Source organism: Lates calcarifer, linkage group LG5 (genome assembly GCF_001640805.2).
Source record: "Lates calcarifer isolate ASB-BC8 linkage group LG5, TLL_Latcal_v3, whole genome shotgun sequence".
In the NCBI taxonomy this organism is placed as follows: Eukaryota; Metazoa; Chordata; class Actinopteri; family Centropomidae; genus Lates; species Lates calcarifer.
This window is the reverse complement of record NC_066837.1, coordinates 10964515-10985766: the sequence shown is the minus strand read 5'-3', so window position 1 is coordinate 10985766 and position 21252 is coordinate 10964515. Positions and strand designations below refer to the sequence as shown.

The following is a 21252-nucleotide window of genomic DNA, read 5'->3' as shown; positions in this document are numbered from 1 at the left end:
ACCAGGGACTCAAAAAGCACAATATAGAGTTACCAGTGAGGTAAAAAGGAAAAGAAACTCACAGTAATAACTAAATGCTTTATGTACATTATGTATATTTGGGGGCGGGGCGAGCAGCAAGAAAGCCAATCAAAACCCTCTTTTTTTCTACCATGTGACTTTGAACCCCGGAAAGGAAAGTTAGAGAAAACATTGTAGCGTTTTGAGCTTCAGTCAGTTCACATATGACTTTTCTTTAGAGTCCATGTCATGCAGAGAGCAGCAGTCATGAAGTCGGCTCTGCTCCACGTTCTGCTGCCTTTCGCGCTCTGCGTCGCTTTGGCGAACACCAGCCTGTTCGACGAGGTTAAAGTGGATTTGTCGTATGAGCACTACGCTGAGCGTCGGGTCGAGTATCTGCCCGCTTTCCTGGCGATGCCCTGTAACTGTCTTATAAACTTGGCTTATATCTACATGGGGCTGCACTGGCTGCTGTGGTACAGAGGCGGTAATGAAACGGACCAGAGCCGCTACATGAGGCAAGTGTTCGCCTTCATGGCCGTCTTTTACGCGCCCGTGCAGTGGACGCGCTTGGCGGTGCTGCGGCGCGCTCCGGCTGTGCTCGACCAGTGGTTCACCTTACCGATCTTCGCGTGGGTTCCGGTGTGGATCGGCTTCATCGAGCGCGGGCCGGCGAAGTGGCGCGCGTCGCCAGCGGCGGCGCTCGAACTGTGTTCTCTCCTCAGCTACGGCCTGGCGCTGGCGCACGAGCGGGGCTTTGAGGTGGCACTGGGCTGTCACGTCGGCCTCGCTGTGTACCTGGGAGTTCGCGTGCAGTTGGCCCACGGGGACGGTCGCACGCGGGGATATCTGCTGCTGGCGACGCTGTCATGTGCGGGATTCGTAGTGCTAAAGCTGCTGGATCACTGGCTCGCTCGGTACCGCCTGTTCCAGCGGTTCACCGGACACTTCTGGTCCAAAGTGTGCGACGTGCTGCAGTTTCACTTCAGCTTCTGTTTCCTGACAACACTGACACAGAGGACCCAGGGAAAGACAGCGGAGCAGCAGGAATGAGAGACCAACGGGGACCAGGAGCCGTGATGCTCCCGTGTAAGAAGAAAAACCGGGAGATTAAAACTAACCCAGTGTTGTTTGACTTTGGCCTTGTAGATGTTGTAGCACTTTAACTAAACCTAACTGATATAAGCCTTTAGTAAGAACAACTTCTGGGTTGCCAAGTTTTGGAAAATCCTCCTCCCGCAGACACGAGGCTCTGTTCACACCTATCATTAACATATGTCATTGGGTGATCCAATCACAAGTGTACAACTCTTATTTACAGGTGTGGATGCAACTAAAACGCATCCGCTCAGACCTCATCGTCAGACCACATTCAGAGGTGGTCTTAGATGTATATGGGCCACATTCTTTTAGCAGTGTGTATGTGAAGGTGTTCTAGGTCTCAATGATCGCCCACTCAAATGATGTCCTCTGCATAAGTGGAAGTGCGCATTCATCCAGTAAAAAGCTAATGTTCAGCTGTAAACGAACTACACCGTGGTTGCATGACTTCAACGCCGCCACCACTAAACTTCTAACTTGTAATTTCATTTAGTGTGCTCACCTCTTCCACAGAAACCTTTCTTCTTAGAACATTAGTAATAGTTTGCAAGAGCACAAGTATAAACACAACAAAGCTGTAAAGATGGTGAACAGAACAGCCTTCACATGCAGTGTTATTATGTCCACAGCCTCTGTAGTCACATGTCACATGGTTAGCCACCGCCTTTTGAAAGACACGTAAAAGCTTTAAGAAATCACACATGGGGTTTATTCTAGCGTACTTTGTGTGGTAGAGTAATAAGAGCTCACTTACTCGAGATGAACGTGGAGATACATTCTGATACCAGGTGTGAACTAATGTATTTGAGTTGTCCACTGATGATCAGATCACCCAAAGAAACATGTTACTTCCAGGGTTGAACATGAGTGTCTTTGTCTTTTTATCTCTTTAATTCATTAGGGAGACTGTTTGACTGACCTAAGGACATCTGGAACAAACTCCATTTAGAAACTAACTCTTTATAATCTCTTGGATTCTCTCTGTTTTCTGAATTTTTGCAAACCAAAGTCAATTCAGAAAATAATTAGCAGATTAACCTATAATGAAAACAATCAGTGTTTAGATATCTACTAAAGATCTGGTGAACAGTTTAGGTGTTGACTATTACTTCTACAATGGACATAAAGGAACCTCTGATACAACGTAGTGTCCGTACAGTAAACCTGAATACGAATGAATTTTACTGCAGAGAACATCCTTGTTTCAAAAACTGAAGTTGAAAGTTAGAGTTAGAGTGTATATTTCTTTACTGTTATCACATTAAACAGAGAGAGAAATAAAAAGCAATGGATTTAATATTATATATTGTAAGGATAACAAAGACGTATTTGTGAGATCTATCAATGGGTTCCTCTCCTGATCCCCTCACATGTTTACAGCTCATGTTTAGTGATAGCTGTGAGGACAGGCTCTGACGGTGGTTTCCTGTTGGTCCACAGCAGGGCCAGGCCTGCCTCCCTGAAGTCCTGGTGGGAGCAGTAGATGAGAGGGTTCAGACCACAGTCCAGGTATGACATCACCGATGACAACGTCCTTAACCAATTAGGTGCAGGTGACAGGTCCAGCCTCCCTAATAGGATTAGCTGATTGGTCAATGGAGAGAAGGACACAAAGACAGTCTATGAGTGGAGAAGTGTGTGTTCACATTGTGGGTTTTCCACTTGTGTACCTGCAGATACAGTAGCTCTTAATATTTCATAGTGAGTGAGTGCAGTTGTCACCTCAGACACAACAAAGGGAGTGTAGCAGAAGATGTAGGATGCCACTAGCAGAGGAGTAACTGTAGACAGATCTTCTTCATCATCACTGAGAAAAAGAGGAAACAAGATGGCTTTGTTTACACATACCCTCAGTTTAGTAGTAGTTATTACACTACATATCATAGGTATGTCTGTATTCAAACTAAGTTATGAGCGATCTGGGAAACAGGCCCACAGAGACTCTCTATAAACTCTTTTACCTAAAAAATCAATATGAAAAATCAATATGACCACAAGAGACTGAAAACAGTGACACAAAGTGACCAAAAAGAGACTGAAATGACTACAAAGAGACTGTAACAAGACTCAAAATAACCACAGAAATGCAAGACAACCACAAATAGGCACAAAATGACCAGAGACTTAGGACCACCATAAAGAAAGACACAAATGACCACAAAGAGATGCTAACGGAGATATAAAACAACCAGAAAATGACCACAAAGAGACTCCAGATGACCACAGAGATCCAAAGTGATCACAAAGAACTACAAAACAACTGTGAGTCCATTTTAGGTTGCTAGGCATAAACAGCATAAATTACTATATACTTAATGACTAAGTTGTCATCTGAGCAGTTTCCAGCTTGAAATTATCTTCTCTCAGGTGGTTCACCTGTTGCTGTTTGAGCAGCAGCTCGTGGCACTCAGCAGAGAGCAGAAGACGATGAGGAGGAAGGGGAGGAAGATACAGATGGAGAAAGCACAGAGAATGTAGACCAACATGTCTGAGTAGCTGTTCTCCCAAAAGACAGCACACAGCATCTCTGCACTGTCATACCTGCAGGAGAGAGAAGATGTGATGGGGATGAACAACAACAAACAACATGCAGTTTTAGTTATCCAGTTATTGGTGTAGAAAAATCTCAAAGATGACCAAGTGAAATGACAGACACCTGAGCTAAATTTCAAGTGTCAAAGCAAAGGATCTGAAAATGTTAATGTGATATTTCTTTCTTTTTTTTATTTTTTTTTTATTTTTATAAATTTGAGAGAAAAAAATCTAAAATCATGTTTTCCATTTGTCATTATGGGGAATTGAGAAAGACTGGTGACGTCTCCAGCGTCTTTCCCAGTGTCAGCTGGGATTAATGTGGGGCACTAACAGAAAGCATGTAAACTGCATACCTGATCCAGGTATAGACAACAGGAACGCTCCCAAACACCACCCCTGTCACCCAAGAGGCCAAGCAGGCTGTCACCATGACAACAAAGAGAGCTTTTCCTCCTGAGGACCTGCCAATCACCCGCTGCACACAGAGGATAGCTGTGAAGGAGAATGAAAACCATTTTCTGCCTCTTTATACTTCTAGTCCACTTATGACCCTTCAGAAGGAAATATTACAGTGTTTGTTTAACTGCATTACATTTACTCAACAGCAGTAGTTACTATATATTTATATTTATATATATATATATATATATATATATATATATATTATATATATATATATATATATATATGATTGTATACTATATATATATATATATATATATATATATATATATATATATATATATAGTATACAATTCATATACATACCTATACATATGATCAGTTTAGAAAATATCATAATCAGAAACTGATAATCACCACAACACAGCCACATCTCTCTCTCTCTCTGTCTCTCTCTCACTTTCCTGTCCTTCACTGACTCTCTCTGATGTTTTATTTCTTTCATACTCAGCCAGCAGCTCAACTGAATAGTGGCCCACATTCTCATGAAGTCATGCAACAAATAATAATCTTGGATCAACTAAACATGAATAAAAGCCTTAATGTAGAACTGTTACTTTGACTTCCACTGAATGGAGAACACGATAAAGTCGTCTCTGTGAGTGTGTGTGTAGAGCTGAGTGGTACCTATACTCCCTATGGAGGAGGTGATGAAGGCAAACTTCAGCAGGCTTACGACCTCACACCATGGCGATCTCTGACCTCCTGTCAGCATGGCAAGGAGGGAGCCAGAGATGATGAGAAAGGAGCATCCTTCACAACACAGTGGTTCATTGTCAGAAATGATGACTTCTTGCACTGAGATACAAAGCACTGTGATGAACGTGTCACAAAACTAGAGAGATGACGGAAGAAATGACAACATGTATTCCTATAATGCACTGGTGTTGGTGTCACTGTATGTTGTACCTAAATCTGACAAGGTGAGACTGATGAAAGGAAGCCAGTTACGACAGCAGAACTGACCCCTGCACTGAAAATGAAAGACAGAAGAAGACAATATGTTGAGATTTCAGTCAGTTCGTTGTGGTCTTCTGTACTTACAAACATAGCTAACATAAAAATCCTTACCATGACTTTGACCAGCAGAACAAGACAGTTTCCCACTATTCCCATGACCATCTCTAGTCCCAGCACAGCCACCAGCAGCCACTTCTCTGCCTCTGGCCACAGAAACTCCATGAACACTGTCCCATTAAACCACTCAGCCACTGGGAGACAAGCAACACAGCGTGGCAGAATTTCTTATAAAGTAACTACCTGCATCGAGCTGAGAGAGCTTATGTCCACCAGACTAAAGCTGGTACTACCGAATGAGGTTTTACACCAACATGTTCTGTGAGCTGGAATAAGTTACTGCTCATGCATTAGAATAATTAGTAACCAAAGAAACAGAAAAAACAAAGAATGAACAAATAATAAGATGGTCAAAACCAAATGATATTTGAGCTTCAACCTTGTCTTACAGACAATATACAGACTTGTCTTAGAGACAATGGCAGTTTAGTCATGTGTAAGGACAGACACTTAAATTTAAAACTCAAACCGACGATATTTGATAGAGAAAAAGCTGCACTTACTTTTATGGTGATCTGTCAGTCCACAGCCGTCAGGGATGGGTACTAGGTGTTTGTAGTGGAGAGCTCAGATGGAGGTGTCATCAAAACCATTTTCAATTAAAACCCACATGCTCCATTACCTTAACTAGACTGGCTCTGACGCATGTTAGACTGGCTCTGACGCATGTTGTGAGTGTGTGCTTGTAGTAGCTTCTACTACTAAATACTAAGTACTACTGCCATCATTACCCTTTAAGTGATGATTGAACTACAACACCCACTTATTCAAGAATTATAATTCTTGAATAAACATGTAATGTTAATGTAAGAATTCCCCTCAACTTTATACATAATGAACACATATGGTTTAGTTTACACTAACTTAATTTAAACAAAGCTGACATGATTTAATTTAATCACACAGACTCAACATGATAGAAAAACATAGCATTAAATATGACCTTTTACATTTAAAGGATGTGGTAAAATTACATGAAAAAATATTATGTAATTAAAATACATAAACTCTATGTTTTAGGTTTAATTATTTTTTAAGTGCATGATGCTCTTTTTTTATTTGAAAAAAGAAAATTTGAGTAAAGTTTTGCTTTATAAATGAACAAACAAAAAAAAAAAACCGAAATCTTTTCCCAACGTACAAGGCTAACTCTGATCACATCATTCTTTAATTCTAAAGAAGAATTGCGAAATAAAGTTTTGCTTAAAAAAACACCTACTGCCATGTTACGTAGGTCGTACGTCTATCGACGTAACACGTTTTGTTACTTCCTGTTGACGCAGGGTCCGTTCCGCAAATCGTCCGCTGTTCTGGTTCAGAAGGCCAAATAGCGACATTTCGGTGAGTTTTAAACAATTTTAAGGCACAAAATGCAATTTCTTGCAAAGTTCCTTTACGTGACACCAAACAGTCAATGTAATCGTTCATATCTGCTCTTAGAGAATTACCTTTAAGTCACGTCAGGCGACCTTTGTGCTAAAGTCCTTGACAGTATGTGATCTAACCCGGCTACTGATCCGTGCTACATTAGCATAGCAATAAACCAAGGCTTTTCACGAGGTAAATTCAAAGTCAGGGACCATTTAATGTGCACAGTACATGTGTGCAGTGCAGTCGAGTGGTCATAGTGTACTGTGTGTGTGCTTTGCAAGCTACTGAAAGCTAGACAATGTCATGTTACCGAGGCAGAGTTGAGTGCTAGTGCTGACGGACTTCAGGGTTGTCTAAGGTGAAGAACTACATTAAGGTTAGTTCGCTGTGCCTCTGTATTTGACTGTGCAGCACAAACTGCAATAAGGTTAACGATAGCAGCTCAGACACCGTAACATCATCGTAAAAGTATCGTATTCTTTGATTGGCAAATAGGACAGTAGATTTTTTGTTTATACTCGAACATATATACATATATTTAGGTGTGTATACATGTCCAAAATCAACATATTTTTTCATTAGTCTCCACTTAAATGAACAGATATAAGCAATTTAAAGAAATAATTAGTTTGCCATGGATCCAGTGAGGTACACTGGGTGTTACAACTTGAGTCCTGTTTTTTTAGCCTGTATTTATTTACATTTTGGAAAACTAAAAGTATGCGAACTTAAACTTCCTGTGATTTCTGATTTTTGTCATGCATTGCTGTATTTGGGTGCTGAGGGTTTTAAGTATCCTACCATAAAGATGCAGTAAGTGATTGTAATCCGATACAGTCCAGAACCATGAATGAAGCAGATAATATCAAATTAGAAGAGACAACGATACCTGCAGATAGATTTGGTCAGAGCGATATCAAAAATTATAATTAACAAGGTGGAATATTTACAGTATGATCACATGACTAGAATAGAAAAGAAACACTAGAAATAATAAAGGTCAGACTGAGGATTTACTGTAAATAAGTACAAAAATTGATTGCTTGATTCGTTTCTTACTGAGTGAGTGTTTCTGTTGTTTTGTCTGATGGTGATTTATTCTGAGTTATTGTGAATATGTGACACAGATATAAAGTAACAGTAATGTCAGGTTGAATTCAAATGTCAAGTCTTAAGTCAGAATTGTTTATTCCTGTTTATGTCCTCCATGAACTGTGTGTCACTGCTGCTGTTGGGCTTGTTGATCAACAGCCGGTGGCCTCATTTTAACTTTAAATAGTAAATGTATAATAATGCATTGATACAGTTGTCATTTCACTTCCTCATTGTTATTTTGTGTGTGGTTTCAGCTTCTAAGACATCATGGCTGCAACATTGCGTCTACTTTACTGTGTGTCGAGGCCAGGTAAGACGCTAATAATTTTACTACAAAAATATCAAGACGAACAATCCAGTCTAGCTGTTGTGACTTTAAAAACATTTAAAGCAGATACAATTGAATCATGGTTATAAGTTGATGAATAACCACATAAACTGGTCACTAGTTACAGTGTCATTGATACATCTTAGACTGATTTCATTCATAGGTTTGATTCTGTACATGTGGCAGAATGGCCACAATTGTTGGTGTTGAGTTCAGAGTTTAGACCTTTTTTATTCTGTTAACATTCAAGAATTATGGCGATTTGGAGCAACTACTGGACATGTTTTAAATAGGCTTATAATAACCTACATTTACACAACAATAAAGCACATGATGACTGAACTACTTGAAGCATGTCTGCTCCTACATGTCGGAGTTGTGCTAAATGTTTATATTACATGACCAAACACTCAGTGAATCAGACACGGCAAAACCAAACTTTTGTATAATATACATAAGTTTATGTGTAAAAAGGGATCTCTCTGTTATTCTCATATATTCATATGTAAATAATTTATAGGGACAAAAAGTCTTTGGATTCAGTGCAGTATTGGTCAATAACCGTGAACCGGTGCACACAACTGATTTCTGCACACTGTGCCTGCTGTGTTGCCAATGTCTGACAAGCTCCAACTTCTCTTTTCTCTCAGTGCAACTGACATGACAGTAGTTAAACAGATGTGTCAGTTTACAAAATATATATATCTGTCTGCTCTCGGCAGACGGTTGAACACAAGAAGTTGTGTCTTTGTGGAAATACAACATGTTGATATTAATGCACTTTTTAATGAATCTTCACCTCCAGGCACATTTGTGACCAGCCAGAATCTAGTGAGGTCCTTCAGCGTCTCTACACAAAGGGGGGGGTTCAGTAAGTACAACTACAACACACAAACACAGCTCATTGCAAAACAAACTCACTTTTCACTGAGCTAACAGGGTTTCTGCTCTGTCACGAAATTACATTGACTTTTAAGCCCTTTGTAATATCACATAGAATGCAGTTTAATACCATTTTCATCTAAGAGTTAAACTATGATGGAAAACTAATAGGGTTGGTAGGGCCCGGAATTATATTATTTATGAGTAATGACCTGGACAGATTCATGAAAGTAATTTGATATTTTGCCCTAAATGTTTCTTAACATTTCTCAGATTAAAGGTCCTGTGTATGTGTTTCTGTGTGTGTGTGTGTAGAGTATGTCAATGCCCAGGAGGTCCCTACAGATATGAAGTCCATCACAGACCGAGCTGCTCAGACACTGCTGTGGACAGAGCTCTTCAGAGGTCAGTTGAACTTAGGACGCTACAGGAAAAGAGCATGTTGTATTTTGTTGTATGTGTCATGTGTATATTGCTTTTCAGCTATTAAACAAATGTAAATTTTGACACTAATGTTAATGTAGACCTTTATTTTATGCAATTAAAAAATGATGGAATGAAAATATAGAAAATGAAAAAATCTGTCAACTGATAATGGTAGAGTCATACCGGGATGTTAATAAATCAAGTTAAGTTTTATATTATTAAAACCAGGATAGCACATAACAGGGACTAGTGGGTGTGTAAAGATGATGTTAAGATGATGAACTCAGAGATCATGAAAAAGTCCAGACACAGCTCTGCTACTGCACACGTCAGTCTGATCTCCCTCCACATGAATGATCTTGTTGTGTCAGGTCTGGGCATGACCATGAGCTACCTGTTCAGAGAGCCCGCCACCATCAACTACCCATTTGAGAAGGGACCGCTGTCACCTCGCTTCAGAGGAGAGCACGCCCTGCGCAGGTGAGGATTACCACTACTCAGTGTGTGATATGTGTCACACGACAGGCTTTTTCTCAAGTGTTGAATGACATGCATTATGTTGCTAGTAGGTGTGTAAATCACAGTACAATATTATATTGATTCAATGGATAACTTTTTGATGTTTGCTGATATCACAAAGTCTGCTATGGATTCAGGAGCCAGCGATCGATATGAGATGATATAATTTTGATTTAACACAATCACTTCCATTCATATCAAATCACATAAAGCAACTAAAATAATAATTAAAAAAAAAAAAAAAAAATGTTTTTATTCCTGATCCCAACCAGAAAAACAGACATCCTGTTCACTATAAAGTGTTACATTCTGATATATTGAGCTTTACATTTTTCATATTCTTCTACATCTAACGCTCATGAAGTTAGAGCTCTTCTGTCTCTCTCTCTCTCTAACATATTAATGAGGAGAAAGAGTCTCTGAGTCTGGGGTTACAACATTAATTATTTTAAAGCCCTACAATACAATCATTTTTTTGTGACCGGACACCCCTATAGTTTCAGTTTTATACTTTGTGCTTTAACCCCTTCTCAGTTACTGCTGACCAAAACTCCAGATTACGTTTTATGATATTAAATCGACTCTGTGGTGCAGTAACAACACTTGAGATCAAAGCTTAACAAAATCTTTGTGATGATGTTGCACCAGGTATCCTTCAGGAGAGGAGCGCTGCATCGCCTGCAAGCTGTGTGAAGCCATCTGCCCCGCCCAGGTACACAGCATTTCATAATGTTCAGTCATAATGTCAGGTTCATCAGCCACAGAGCTGAACCTGAGTCGACTGACAAAATTCAGGAACAGCCCTAATTAAATAAACATTTTATGTCAGTTGTGAATGAATATAGGCATTTGTCATAAATCTAGAGAGCAGGTAGCAGAGCAGAGGAAAGCCTTTGGTAGAACACTGTCGGTTTCTCTCTTCATCTCCAACAATGTGTGTGTCCAGGCCATCACCATTGAAGCTGAGACTCGCGCCGACTGGCAGCAGGAGGACGACTCGCTACGACATCGACATGACCAAATGCATCTACTGCGGCTTCTGTCAGGAGGCATGTCCTGTGGACGCCATCGTAGAGGTATGTGTTCATCCCGTGTTACAGCACCTGTTGTTCCTGCAGTGGAAAAGGCCTGAAAACCTGAGTTAAAGCCAGAGAATGTTGTCTAACTGTCTTGCCTGTTAGGCCTGTCCGCATTTTTCTTCCCATTTGAAAGATGACTTACATCTTGAATTGTTTTAATGACAATAAACTGTGATGGTCTTCATCTTTACCTCTGCTCTTACCCTTCATCCCTCTCCTCTCCTCTCTCTTCTTCCTGCAGGGTCCTAACTTTGAGTTTTCCACTGAAACCCATGAAGAGCTGCTCTACAACAAGGAGAAGCTCCTCAACAACGGAGACAAATGGGAAGCAGAGATAGCTGCCAACATACAGGCTGATTACCTCTACCGATAGTCACCACACGCACAGACTCTGTTCATACCTGGCACTAACATGTCTCATGGGTGATGCAATTACAAGTGGACAAGCTCTAAGTACGGGATGTGTGGTGATCTGGTTGCTTGGACCACATTCGTTGGTGGTCTGGGACGCTTTTTTTTTTTTTTTTAGCAGTCTGAGCAAGACATTGGGCCACATTGAAGGACCACCTGCTCAACTGGTGTCCACCGCAGACAGGCACTGACAATTGACCTGTCTGTCACAGTGAGACCGGCTACAAACAACAACACATTTGGTCTTTGCAAACAGAAATGACGTATAAAGAGTGGGGAAGTGACGTTCAATCACAAGAGGTCACTCGAGAGGCACCTGACGTACAGAGCCGTCCATTTGTGATCAGATCACCCAAGATGGATGTTAACGCCACGTATGAACAAAGCACACATACAGACACAGTGTACAGTTAGCACTTACCACCATAACCTCTGTGACATACACACACACACATACGTCCATACTGTACATACTGAGAGAAGACAGCCTCAGCTGTGATGGATGTGTATTTGATGATGGATCCTTTGTTTCAAACCAAACATCAATGTCATCCTCTTCTGATTCTAATTTTTCACGTCTCTGATTTTTACCCTGGCATTGTTTGGATTACATATTTATTGTAGAGCGATGAATCCTACGCTGGCTGTCTGTGAGACAGCATGGACCAGTGTGTGATCATCAGTCTCACTGGACTAACAGGCATGCTGAGTCATGTTGTGACAGTACAGATGCTGTACTCTGATGGCAGATTTCATCCTGCTTTGATTCTGATGTCCCACATTACCATACATGGATTATTGTATCTTGGGTGTCAGTGCATAGTTATGATCTTCATGCTGTTTCCACCCTGACTCAAATAATAAAATTCTGGGAGGAACACTGAATGTGAAGGAGTCCTTAGTTTTTGCCTGAAGACATATTTAAAGATTGACTCAGGTAATGAGGGTCAGGTGGTGGAAGATGGCCACTGACACCTAACTCACAGTTAAGTGAAAACATTTAAGATAGGAGCTTTCTGTGGCTTGAAACAAGGTAAAACTAATTTGGCTGCCAGTGCAGAAAGTGATCTCTATTTGATGAGATTTCTTAAAATAAGTTGGCATGTTCAGATACCAGTAGTTTTAAAAATAAAATCAGAGAGACTCATTTCAAGCAGCTCTCGACTACACTTGTTTAGTCTGTTCACAAGCCAATTAGTATTCAGCACCTTTAAATAAGATTGAATGTACATAGACCCTGAGTCTGGTTCTACTCCATAAAAATGACGTAACTCCAGTGGGAGGCAGCAATGCACTAAACTGCCCAGTCTGCTGGAAAAGAAGTAGAGGGCAGTGAAAAGAAGACGATGCTGATGTGCTCTTGTATGTATCAAGATGGGCAGAGCCCAAGACCTGTTGTATAAAATTCTGTGGTCAAAGTCAGGACTAAGAAAAAGACAAGTTGGCAAAAGATGTGTGTGTGTTTGTTTTAAAGGAAATGTTGAGCTCAATATTAAACTGTAAAAATCAGAAGGAAGAAGCGTAACTGTAGAGCATGTACTCATATCATGCAGGAAATTAAATGATGACTCAGTTTAGGAGAACTGGGACAACAGTGTTAAATGCGTCTCAGAATGGAGAGACAGTGTTAAAGAGAGGAAATTATTTCATTTGCTAAGGCTGACGGGAGTCGATTGAAGGATCTGGGATGTATGGGCGGTGAGTTAACAGAGAAACAGAAGGTGGCAGTAAACGCAACACTGCGGATGTCAACTACTGCTGAAGAAGAAGAAGAAGAAGAAGCCGGTGCCGCTTCCTGTCTGAGGAGAGATTGTTGGAGAGAGAAAGGTATCTGTCCCGCTCTGTTTTCTTGGTTTTCTGTGTCAGTGTTGGAGGTTATTGACGGCACTGCGGGGTCAAAGCCGGAAACAGCCTGACCGGGGAAAGTAGCGGCTTCTCCCGGCTGATGTGTAACAGCAGGCCGGTGTGTTTTAGCTCTGTGCTCCGTGAGCCTGGTTGTTGTTGATACGTGGATATATATTTTTGTTTTGTTTTTTTTTAGACAAAGCTCGTGACATGGAAACAACAAATGTGAAGGTTGTTAATTAGTGAACATGAATGAAGCGGTGAGGTGTTGGGAGTTAAGTGAATGATTTCCTGCAGAGTAACATTTTCCTCAGGTAACACTGTCAACACACCTGTACTGAAACAATTCACTTACAATGTACATATATCATTTAACTGCATCACTCTTAAACATAAGTTTATTCCACTAATTTGAAGCTATAATCTGCTATTTTTAAGTAGAATGTGTTTACATTTGGCAGCGTGTGAATAACTTTGAGTTTAATGGATTAAATTTTGTAATTTTCAGTCATGACCTCTCATCTTTATCTCAAATACTGCATGATTATGTCATTTATGTCACCTGGACTGTAGCAGACAATCACATCCTGGCGAAAATGGAAAGCATAAGCTTAGCTGTCCACAGATGTCAGTCTGGTGGGCTTACTGCTGGAACAACTATGACAAGAATGGTTTGGATTGTGCATAGTGATTAAACTGGTAGTGTGTAGTGCAGAAACATTAAATAAATAATAGTCTACACAACAAAACACACATCAGGTTTTAATAATCAGAATATTGACAAACTTCCTGTCTAAACATATGTTGTGTGTTATTAAATGAACTGAGAACTGGGAACTTGAATTCACCACAGTGCCAAAATGTAAGCTCAGGAGTGGAAACCAAAGCAGAGCCCACAACACTGGCTACACCTTAAATTACAGGTCTTTAAATTCCTGTAGTGGAATTGATTAAAATTTCCAGTTTTTATTTGCAGTTTGACATTGTAACATATCCAGAAGGTTATTAATGAATGAATCTGAAACTGCAAAACAACAACTCTATGTTGCGATACTGGAAGATGGAACTGTGAAAACACAAGCTGTATACTTAGTAAATATTACTCATTGCATCTACCTTGTAAAAGTTAGTCTAGTTTAATTATCTCAAGATGGACATAGTTTGCAGACCTCTCAAGCACATTCACATCAGCAGTATGGGAACATTTTGGTTACCCAGATGGGGGAGAGTTCACTGACAGGACTCCAAACAGGGTGACACACGGAGGACTGGGTATTAATGGTCACTTTAGGTCAGGTCCAGAAAGTATTATCGCTGTTTTAGTTGTTCTTTCTCTGACCAGTTTATCTTTATTTGATGATTTCAGAGGTGAAACATGCTGACAAGACGAAAAACATTTGGATGTTAAGTTTGACCAATGAGGTGGTGAAATGAGTTCTTCAGAAGAGGTGAGAACAAACACACAAATGATCATTAAACAGCATTTTGTCATGACCATGGCTGCCATAGATTAAAACCTAAAATCTGCCACATGCAGCCGTTTCAGGTGCATTTGCTCCTATCACAGGGTCACTTTCCAGCTGTCAGTAGCATCAGCTGGTTATCATCAGAAGTGTCTGCAGGTGTTTTATTTGAGACCAAGCAAGGGGAAGCAAACTGCTGTCAGCATTAAAATATTAAGACAAATGGTTCATTTCTCTCATTGTAAAGAAAAGGTAAACTGACTGCAGCAGTGCTAACTGTAATTATGTAACAAAAAAGAACTTCAGCTCATGTACAACACAACAAATCAAAACAACAGTAACTTAAGACAATATAACTATAAATGTATCACTGAAAAAGTACTTTAAAGAAGGTTTCTCTAAATAATTTAGAATAAGAAACAGAGTAAGGTTTACGTGAAAAGAGGAGAAGCATCTTCCTTCTTTATCAGCAAGGTTTGTAGTTGGTTTAAAAAACAGCAGGTGGCTAGTGCAAGGATACCACAACTGGTGAAATATACTTTCTTTGTTCCAGTTAAAGCCTTAGCAGATAAGCTATGAGTCTGTTATCAGGATGGAAATTTTGCATATGCCAGAGAGTGGGTACCTACCATTGTCAGGTCGACAGTTGATGAGGACATGAATAACATTTTTCAGGTTTTTGGTTAAAAGAAATATTAACATTATTAACGGAATCTGTGTGGAATCATTTTTTGCCACTGGCTATTTCTTTGAAAATAAGTAGACAAACAGTGGAGCAGAGTTATTGACTCAGGATGAGGAATTCTTCTGCAGAGCTGTAAGCTGTTTCCACTGATTAAGTGTTGCAGTTCAACCCCCAAACTTTCTTTCCCAGTGTAGTTGCTGAAGCACTTTAAGCTGCATTCACACATGCACTGCAATATATAATCACTACCTAATTTCAATGTTCAGCCAGGATATCTGGATCTTTAATTCATAACCAACTTACTGCATTCTTAACCAACACCTCTATTAAAGCCACACCAGCATGGCTTCAGGGAAAAACATTGCACAGTTTCTCTGATATCATAATTGTATTTTCTCCCATAGAGGAGAGGCATATGACCAGAACTAAGTATTTGGTTGCATAATCTTAAGGTCTTGTGGTTTTTTAGGAACATGCTTTTAACTCTGTCTTCAAATGTACTCGCCACTGAGTGAGAATCTGTTTTTTTTTTTTTTTTTAAAGCTTTACATTTTTTTCATCATACACTTTTTTTTTGTAAATGTTATATTTTCTACCATAATTTTATATTCTGGTGTGTATCATTAATCTTCAGTCTTTTGGAGCATTCAGTCTGCATTTTATCAAATTCTCCACTCTGACCTTTATTTCTCTGTCTCTGTTCTTCCCAGTTGAAACAGACAGACATGGACAGGAGCAAACCTCATCAGTGTCAGAAGTGTGGGAAAACTTTTGGTCGGATTTGTAACCTGAGAAGACATGAGCTCACTCATGCTGCAGAGAAAATGTACCACTGTGAACAATGTGACAGCAGTTTCAGCCGACTAAATGAATACAAGCTACACCTGTATACCCACCCTGAAGAGACACCATACTGCTGCGACCAGTGTGGGAGGGATTTCAGTGACCAGAGCTCATACAGAAAACACCTGCATGATCACACGGGACCATACAAGTGTGACCGGTGTGAAAAGAGCTTCAGTCAGTGGGGTAATTTCACAGTACACCTGCGAGTACACACTGGAGAAAAACCACACCATTGTGACTACTGTGGTAAAAGTTTTCGCTGCTTAAGTACATACAAGAATCATGTGCGGACTCACACTGGAGAGAAACCCTACTGCTGTGATTATTGTGGAAAGAGATTCACTCAGTACAGCACCTATACGCAACATCTGCGTATCCACACTGGAGAGAAGCCATATCAGTGCGAACAGTGTGGGAAGAGTTTCAGTCGCTCAAGTAATTACAAGCAGCACCAGCGTGTTCACACTGGAGAGAAATCAAGCTGGTGTGAACAGTGTGGGAAAAAATTTAGTAGGCTAGGAAGCTACGTCCGGCACCTTCGTGTCCACACTGGTGAGAAGCCATACTGGTGTGACCAGTGTGGTAAAGGCTTCAGTCAGTCAGGGAGTTATAACCAACACCTGCGGATTCACACTGGAGAAAAACCATACTGGTGTCAGCAGTGTAAGAAATTGTTTACATGGTCTTTGTCCTTGAGGAGGCATCATTGTGTTGAGGTAGATGGAGAGAGCTCAGACTGTGTATAGCAAAGACAAGCTTTCTGATTTCATCTCAGAGTGAGTTTTTAAGTATAACATTGTATTTGAGCTACATTTATGGTATAAATTTATAATACTGTAAAGAGTTTCAAAAGTTATATTAGTATTGAGTCATAATTTAAGGAGGAATAACATCATGACATTTTCAAGGCAAAGCAAAAACATGCTTCATGACACATTTATTGGTGTTCCCTGACAGATATGCATTTAGGTTGTTCATTGGATCTGTAAAAAAAGTACAGATATGACCAGATTTACTCTTTGACTAAGAAGCATAAGTGTGTTAGTGGTAGTCTCTCTGCTAGACTGTGAGTGTAAGATAGACACACCAGGTCTTTGACCAGTGTCACCATCCAAGTGTGAGGAATAATTTTTGCAAGAAAAACAAGAGACAAATTTGTTGTGGATACTCAGTTATGTTCCATTCTCAAAATGGATAATAAGGCACTACAAACAAATTAACTTCAAGTGGCTGTAACTCACTGCACACTCCCTGCTCAGCACCAAACAGCAGACAGACAGCTGATGAACAGTGGAGCATTTATGAGTTTAAGAGATAGATATTCCCCTCATGAGTCAGAAGAGCCCAAAAAACAGAGATAAAGGAATTAGGTGGCCAGAAAACATGACTCAAAATGGATAAACATGTTGCTCTGTGTCTGCTGAATGTGTGAACAAGGAGCTGTTTGCTGATCACCAATACCAACTGTAAAGCTGATGTGTCAATCCAATGCTCACAACTTCTTCCTGCTGCCCCCAGGTGGCTGAAAAAGGTAGTTCCTGCATGTTGAAGTATAAATTCCAAAGGTTTTGCTTTTTTGTCCAACCACTGCACATGTGATTCATTAATTCTGTACAATTTTGAGAGTACTGTGTAAGCATGTAGTTGTAAAATAAAGTATTTATCTTTGAAAACAATTTTCCCCTGAATATTAATGTTCCATTTAAGAATTAACATATACAAGTACATATACAGGTAGAAAAATAAGACATCTAAGTACATTAAAGGTATTGTAACCACACCAAACTGAGAAAAAAATCAGCATTTCCAAGGCTGCTGTCTTGTTTTAAGATATAGATTTGCTTAATCTCAACATTTCTTCAGATGTATGCAAACACAGCGATTGACGATTTCAGAGCTGAAATGTTCTGATGGGTAGAAAAGCATTTGGAGGATGGTAGCGCACACCCATGAGGAAGAAATGAGTTCCAAACACATTGTTTGACATATATGCATGTACCCTGTAACACTTGAGCATTGTGAATTATCGTGCTGGTGATAAGTTTGTCAAAGTGACTATGTATGTAAAAAGGGTGACCTAATTTATACTTTTACACCTGATTTAAGGGTAGACAAAAGACAGGAGGTCAGGGAGAGAAAGAGATAGGGAATGATATTTAGCAAAGGTGCACAGCTGGATGCACAGGAGAGGGAGGAGTGTTAGACCAAACTCTGTTACCAGCCAAGCTGTTGCCCCAAATACAGTGTACACCTTCAACAGGCAACGCCGGCTGTACGCCAACAGCTACCTCACCTTTAACCAAGAATCATCTTGTGCAAAGGAACAGGGAGGATCTTTAACCCCATCCCACAACTGGGGATACGGTCACCGGTATCAGTTTCCCTGGACAAAGGCAGGACAGAGTCAACAATATAGGAACCAGAGGCCACTGTGTCCCTCAAATATTATAATACATCTAAGGCTTCTCTCCGTCTTTACGATGTATTTTAAGACCAATCAGAGGCGGTTGCTAGGCGGACCAGAATGGGCCGGCCAATCAGCGTTTTTCTGCCAATGTTAGCTGACGTATGTCGTCATTGGTCGCGACGTGACTCGTCATTGGCCCTGTCCTTATGGGTGGAGCTCAGAGAGGCGGAGAAAGTAAGGCGGGAAATAGACTTAAACCAAGTTTGAAGCATTGCATCTGTTTGCCAGTACTGTGAGAAAACGTTGTTACCGAAGAAGACTGGATGCTAAAACAAACTCTGGAGCTGCTTTTTGTCGTTAATGAAGAGGACTGAATGCTAAAACAAACTCCTCTCCTCTGCTTTTTTGTCGAACAGGAGTGAGACTGGACGCTGAACACACCTGCGGCGCGAAGGTAAGGCTAACAATTAGCGGCTAACGTTAGCGATAGCTTTATCGTTGAGCGTTAGAATTAGCATGATCTTATAATGATATTGTTTAATTCCATTTTCAGTCGTTTATATCGCGGGGCTTAGAGTGTGTTTGTGTTTCTGTGACTGAAGCGTCCCTGACATTGAATCCCCCAACGTGGATGGATGATTGCACATCCTTCGTCTCTTTGTTAGTTTGTGTTCCATCCTGGTAATTTTAACTCAGTTTATGGTGGTTTATCGTCGTCGTTGTCATCGGTTTGTGGCTTTTTGTGGCCGTTTTATATCGTTTATCTAATGATGACTTCGGAGCTTTTTCCGTTTTTGGCGTTGTTTTTATTTGCGTGGGTTTAAGTGTGTTTGTATTTCAGTGGCTAAAGCGTCCCTGACATGAGTTGTGGAAGGTGGTAACTGCTTAGTAGTCAAGTCAGTTTGTCCATTTACAACCCCACTTGTGTCTCTTTGCAATAACTTTGCAGCTTCTTTGTAATTTTGTGCTCCGTCTTGGTAATTTTTAAATCAGATTATGGCAGATTATCATGTCGATGTTATCATTTTGGATCTGTTTGTGGTGGTGCATCGTTTTGCGTGTCATCTACTTATCACCAGCTTCTTCGTGGGTGTTTTGCATCTTATTGTGTCTATTCCTGGCCATTTAACCTGTCTTTGTGCATCTTTGATGTTGTAATCCTAGGGGGAGCTATTCTTTATAATTAGATATTAATTTGTTTTTCAAGTGTTGTACTTGTGTTTTCCAGGTTTACTCGTTCAGCTGCGCCAGTCTGGACAGAAACACCAGCTCTCACCTTACAAATCAAACAGGTATGTGTCCTGAAGATTTACTATATTGAATGTAATAATAACTGATTAAACATGTCTATGCATTGTCAGAAAATAGTACTAGTTCTAATCATTTTTAAACGCAAAATAGTTGTTTGTTAATTTTCTGCCTGTGGAGTGAAATATAACAAAAATACCACAAGTTAAAACCCTGCTTTCAAAAGTATACTGAAAGTATATAGTGAAAGTTTTTATTATGCAGTTCACAGTAATATACATGATTCCTCCAGTGATTACTTGACAGACAATTAATATAGAAACTTAAGATTTAAGATAATCATTTTAGTCATTTTTCCCAAATATTTATTGTTATTGATTCTTAAAGATGTGATGCTTTGCTTGATGAAACTGTTGATGAGGAATAGGTTATAGTGTGTTGATCATTTTTCTTCGTATGTTTCTCTTTTTATTTCCTCCAGGTGTCACTACTTTGTCCATGATCACAGAGAGTCTTTGTACAATGAAGAAGTTCTTTGAAATCAGGAATGAAGCCTCCAGGTAATTCACAAACAGCTTTACATCAACTGTCCAACACAGAGCAGTGACAGTAAATTATATATCTTCAGTAACTGATCTTCAGTCTGACTAGTTTGATTTGACACAAAAAGTACATAGTTCATGAATGTACAGTTCAAAGAAAATGAAGAATTTAAATATGAGCTCTCTCTCTGTCTCTTTCTCTCTCCCTCATTCTCCTAAGCCTGGCACACACTAACAGATTTTTAAAATCTTACCTGATTTAGAAAATGTGAGAGACCACACACACAACGACAAATAATGTCCGATTTCAGAGTTTTGTTCTTATAGTGTGTGATGTGCAGCGAGAAGACCAACACAGTAAACCACACACTAACAGATTCACCACCAACAACCAGAGTCTGGACTCTCAAACATGGCGGATGACGATGTCTCTTGTTTGTTGTGCTTCCGTCTTCAGTCAGCTTGCACCCTGATCGGCTAACGCCCTGTTCCATGAGACAATCCACAGAGTGCGTGCTTGGTTTTCCTTGGTGTACTCCCCACTTTTCGATCGTAAATATTGAACATATTTATTATTTATTGATCCGATTGTCCTCGGAGAAGATCAGGGAGGGTAAAATCACACACTGCACACAATGTGAACATCTGGCAAGATAATCATTAGAACCAAGACCATTAGAATCAGACCTTTGCTGACGTTATCAGGAGGGGGGGGGGGGGATTTGGGCTGAATATCAGCCTGATTATCTTTTGGTGTGTACCCAGCTTTACTCTTTCTAATTTTGTCTGTCTCCTTCTCCCTCTTTCTCTGCCTCCTTTCTCTCTTCCTTGCTCTCTCCCCCCTCTCTCATTAGTACAGTAAATCATAAATATGTGAGGAACTTATTCAGTTTGGTTTCACACTGGAAACACTGTCGTTTTGCTTCATTT

General features: G+C 40.1%; 4 protein-coding genes and 1 long non-coding RNA gene across 7 annotated transcripts; 4 read left to right on the top strand and 1 right to left on the bottom strand.

The window, feature by feature from the left end:
• Positions 1–139: 139 nt before the first annotated feature.
• tmem187 (transmembrane protein 187) lies at positions 140–3542 on the top strand. Of its 2 annotated transcripts, XR_001959289.2 has the most exons (3): positions 140–1089; positions 2542–2610; positions 3469–3542. XR_001959289.2 is itself a non-coding variant. In XM_018660776.2 (2 exons), exon 1 carries the CDS (start codon positions 250–252, stop codon positions 1051–1053), a length of 804 nt encoding a protein of 267 aa, XP_018516292.1. In that variant the 5' UTR covers positions 140–249; the 3' UTR covers positions 1054–1089; positions 2542–2664. The 2 variants fall into 2 exon arrangements, 1 of the variants encoding a protein (XP_018516292.1); XM_018660776.2 differs by lacking the exon at positions 3469–3542 and having other exon boundaries at positions 2542–2664.
• si:dkey-9i23.8 (parapinopsin) lies at positions 2223–6321 on the bottom strand. The gene is made up of 8 exons (XM_018660724.2): positions 5679–6321; positions 5170–5309; positions 5008–5071; positions 4726–4851; positions 3990–4128; positions 3478–3642; positions 2824–2908; positions 2223–2685 (listed from the first exon to the last, which is right to left on the bottom strand). Coding segments are annotated over exons 1-8 (930 nt in total). The 5' UTR covers positions 5680–6321; the 3' UTR covers positions 2223–2475.
• Positions 6322–6426: 105 nt separating this feature from the next.
• On the top strand, positions 6427–12171 carry ndufs8a (NADH:ubiquinone oxidoreductase core subunit S8a). The gene is given in 9 exon segments (XM_018660788.2): positions 6427–6516; positions 7896–7951; positions 8775–8840; positions 9167–9256; positions 9649–9757; positions 10445–10508; positions 10743–10775; positions 10777–10872; positions 11117–12171. Coding segments are annotated over 8 exon segments (633 nt in total). The 5' UTR covers positions 6427–6516; positions 7896–7908; the 3' UTR covers positions 11249–12171.
• A 152-nt stretch (positions 12172–12323) lies between these two features.
• Positions 12324–17801, top strand: LOC108872852 (zinc finger protein 239). 2 transcript variants are annotated; one of them, XM_018660747.2, is made up of 4 exons: positions 12324–13113; positions 13328–13445; positions 14498–14579; positions 15990–17801. In XM_018660747.2, the coding sequence occupies exons 3-4, from the start codon at positions 14562–14564 to the stop codon at positions 16869–16871; spliced, it is 900 nt and encodes a 299-aa protein (XP_018516263.1). In that variant the 5' UTR covers positions 12324–13113; positions 13328–13445; positions 14498–14561; the 3' UTR covers positions 16872–17801. The 2 variants fall into 2 exon arrangements, with proteins under 2 accessions (XP_018516263.1, XP_018516270.1); XM_018660754.2 differs by lacking the exon at positions 13328–13445.
• Positions 17802–18775: 974 nt separating this feature from the next.
• On the top strand, positions 18776–20878 carry LOC127142429 (uncharacterized). The gene is made up of 3 exons (XR_007813168.1): positions 18776–18986; positions 19761–19824; positions 20262–20878. It is a non-coding gene; the product is annotated as an uncharacterized LOC127142429 (long non-coding RNA).
• Positions 20879–21252: the final 374 nt, after the last annotated feature.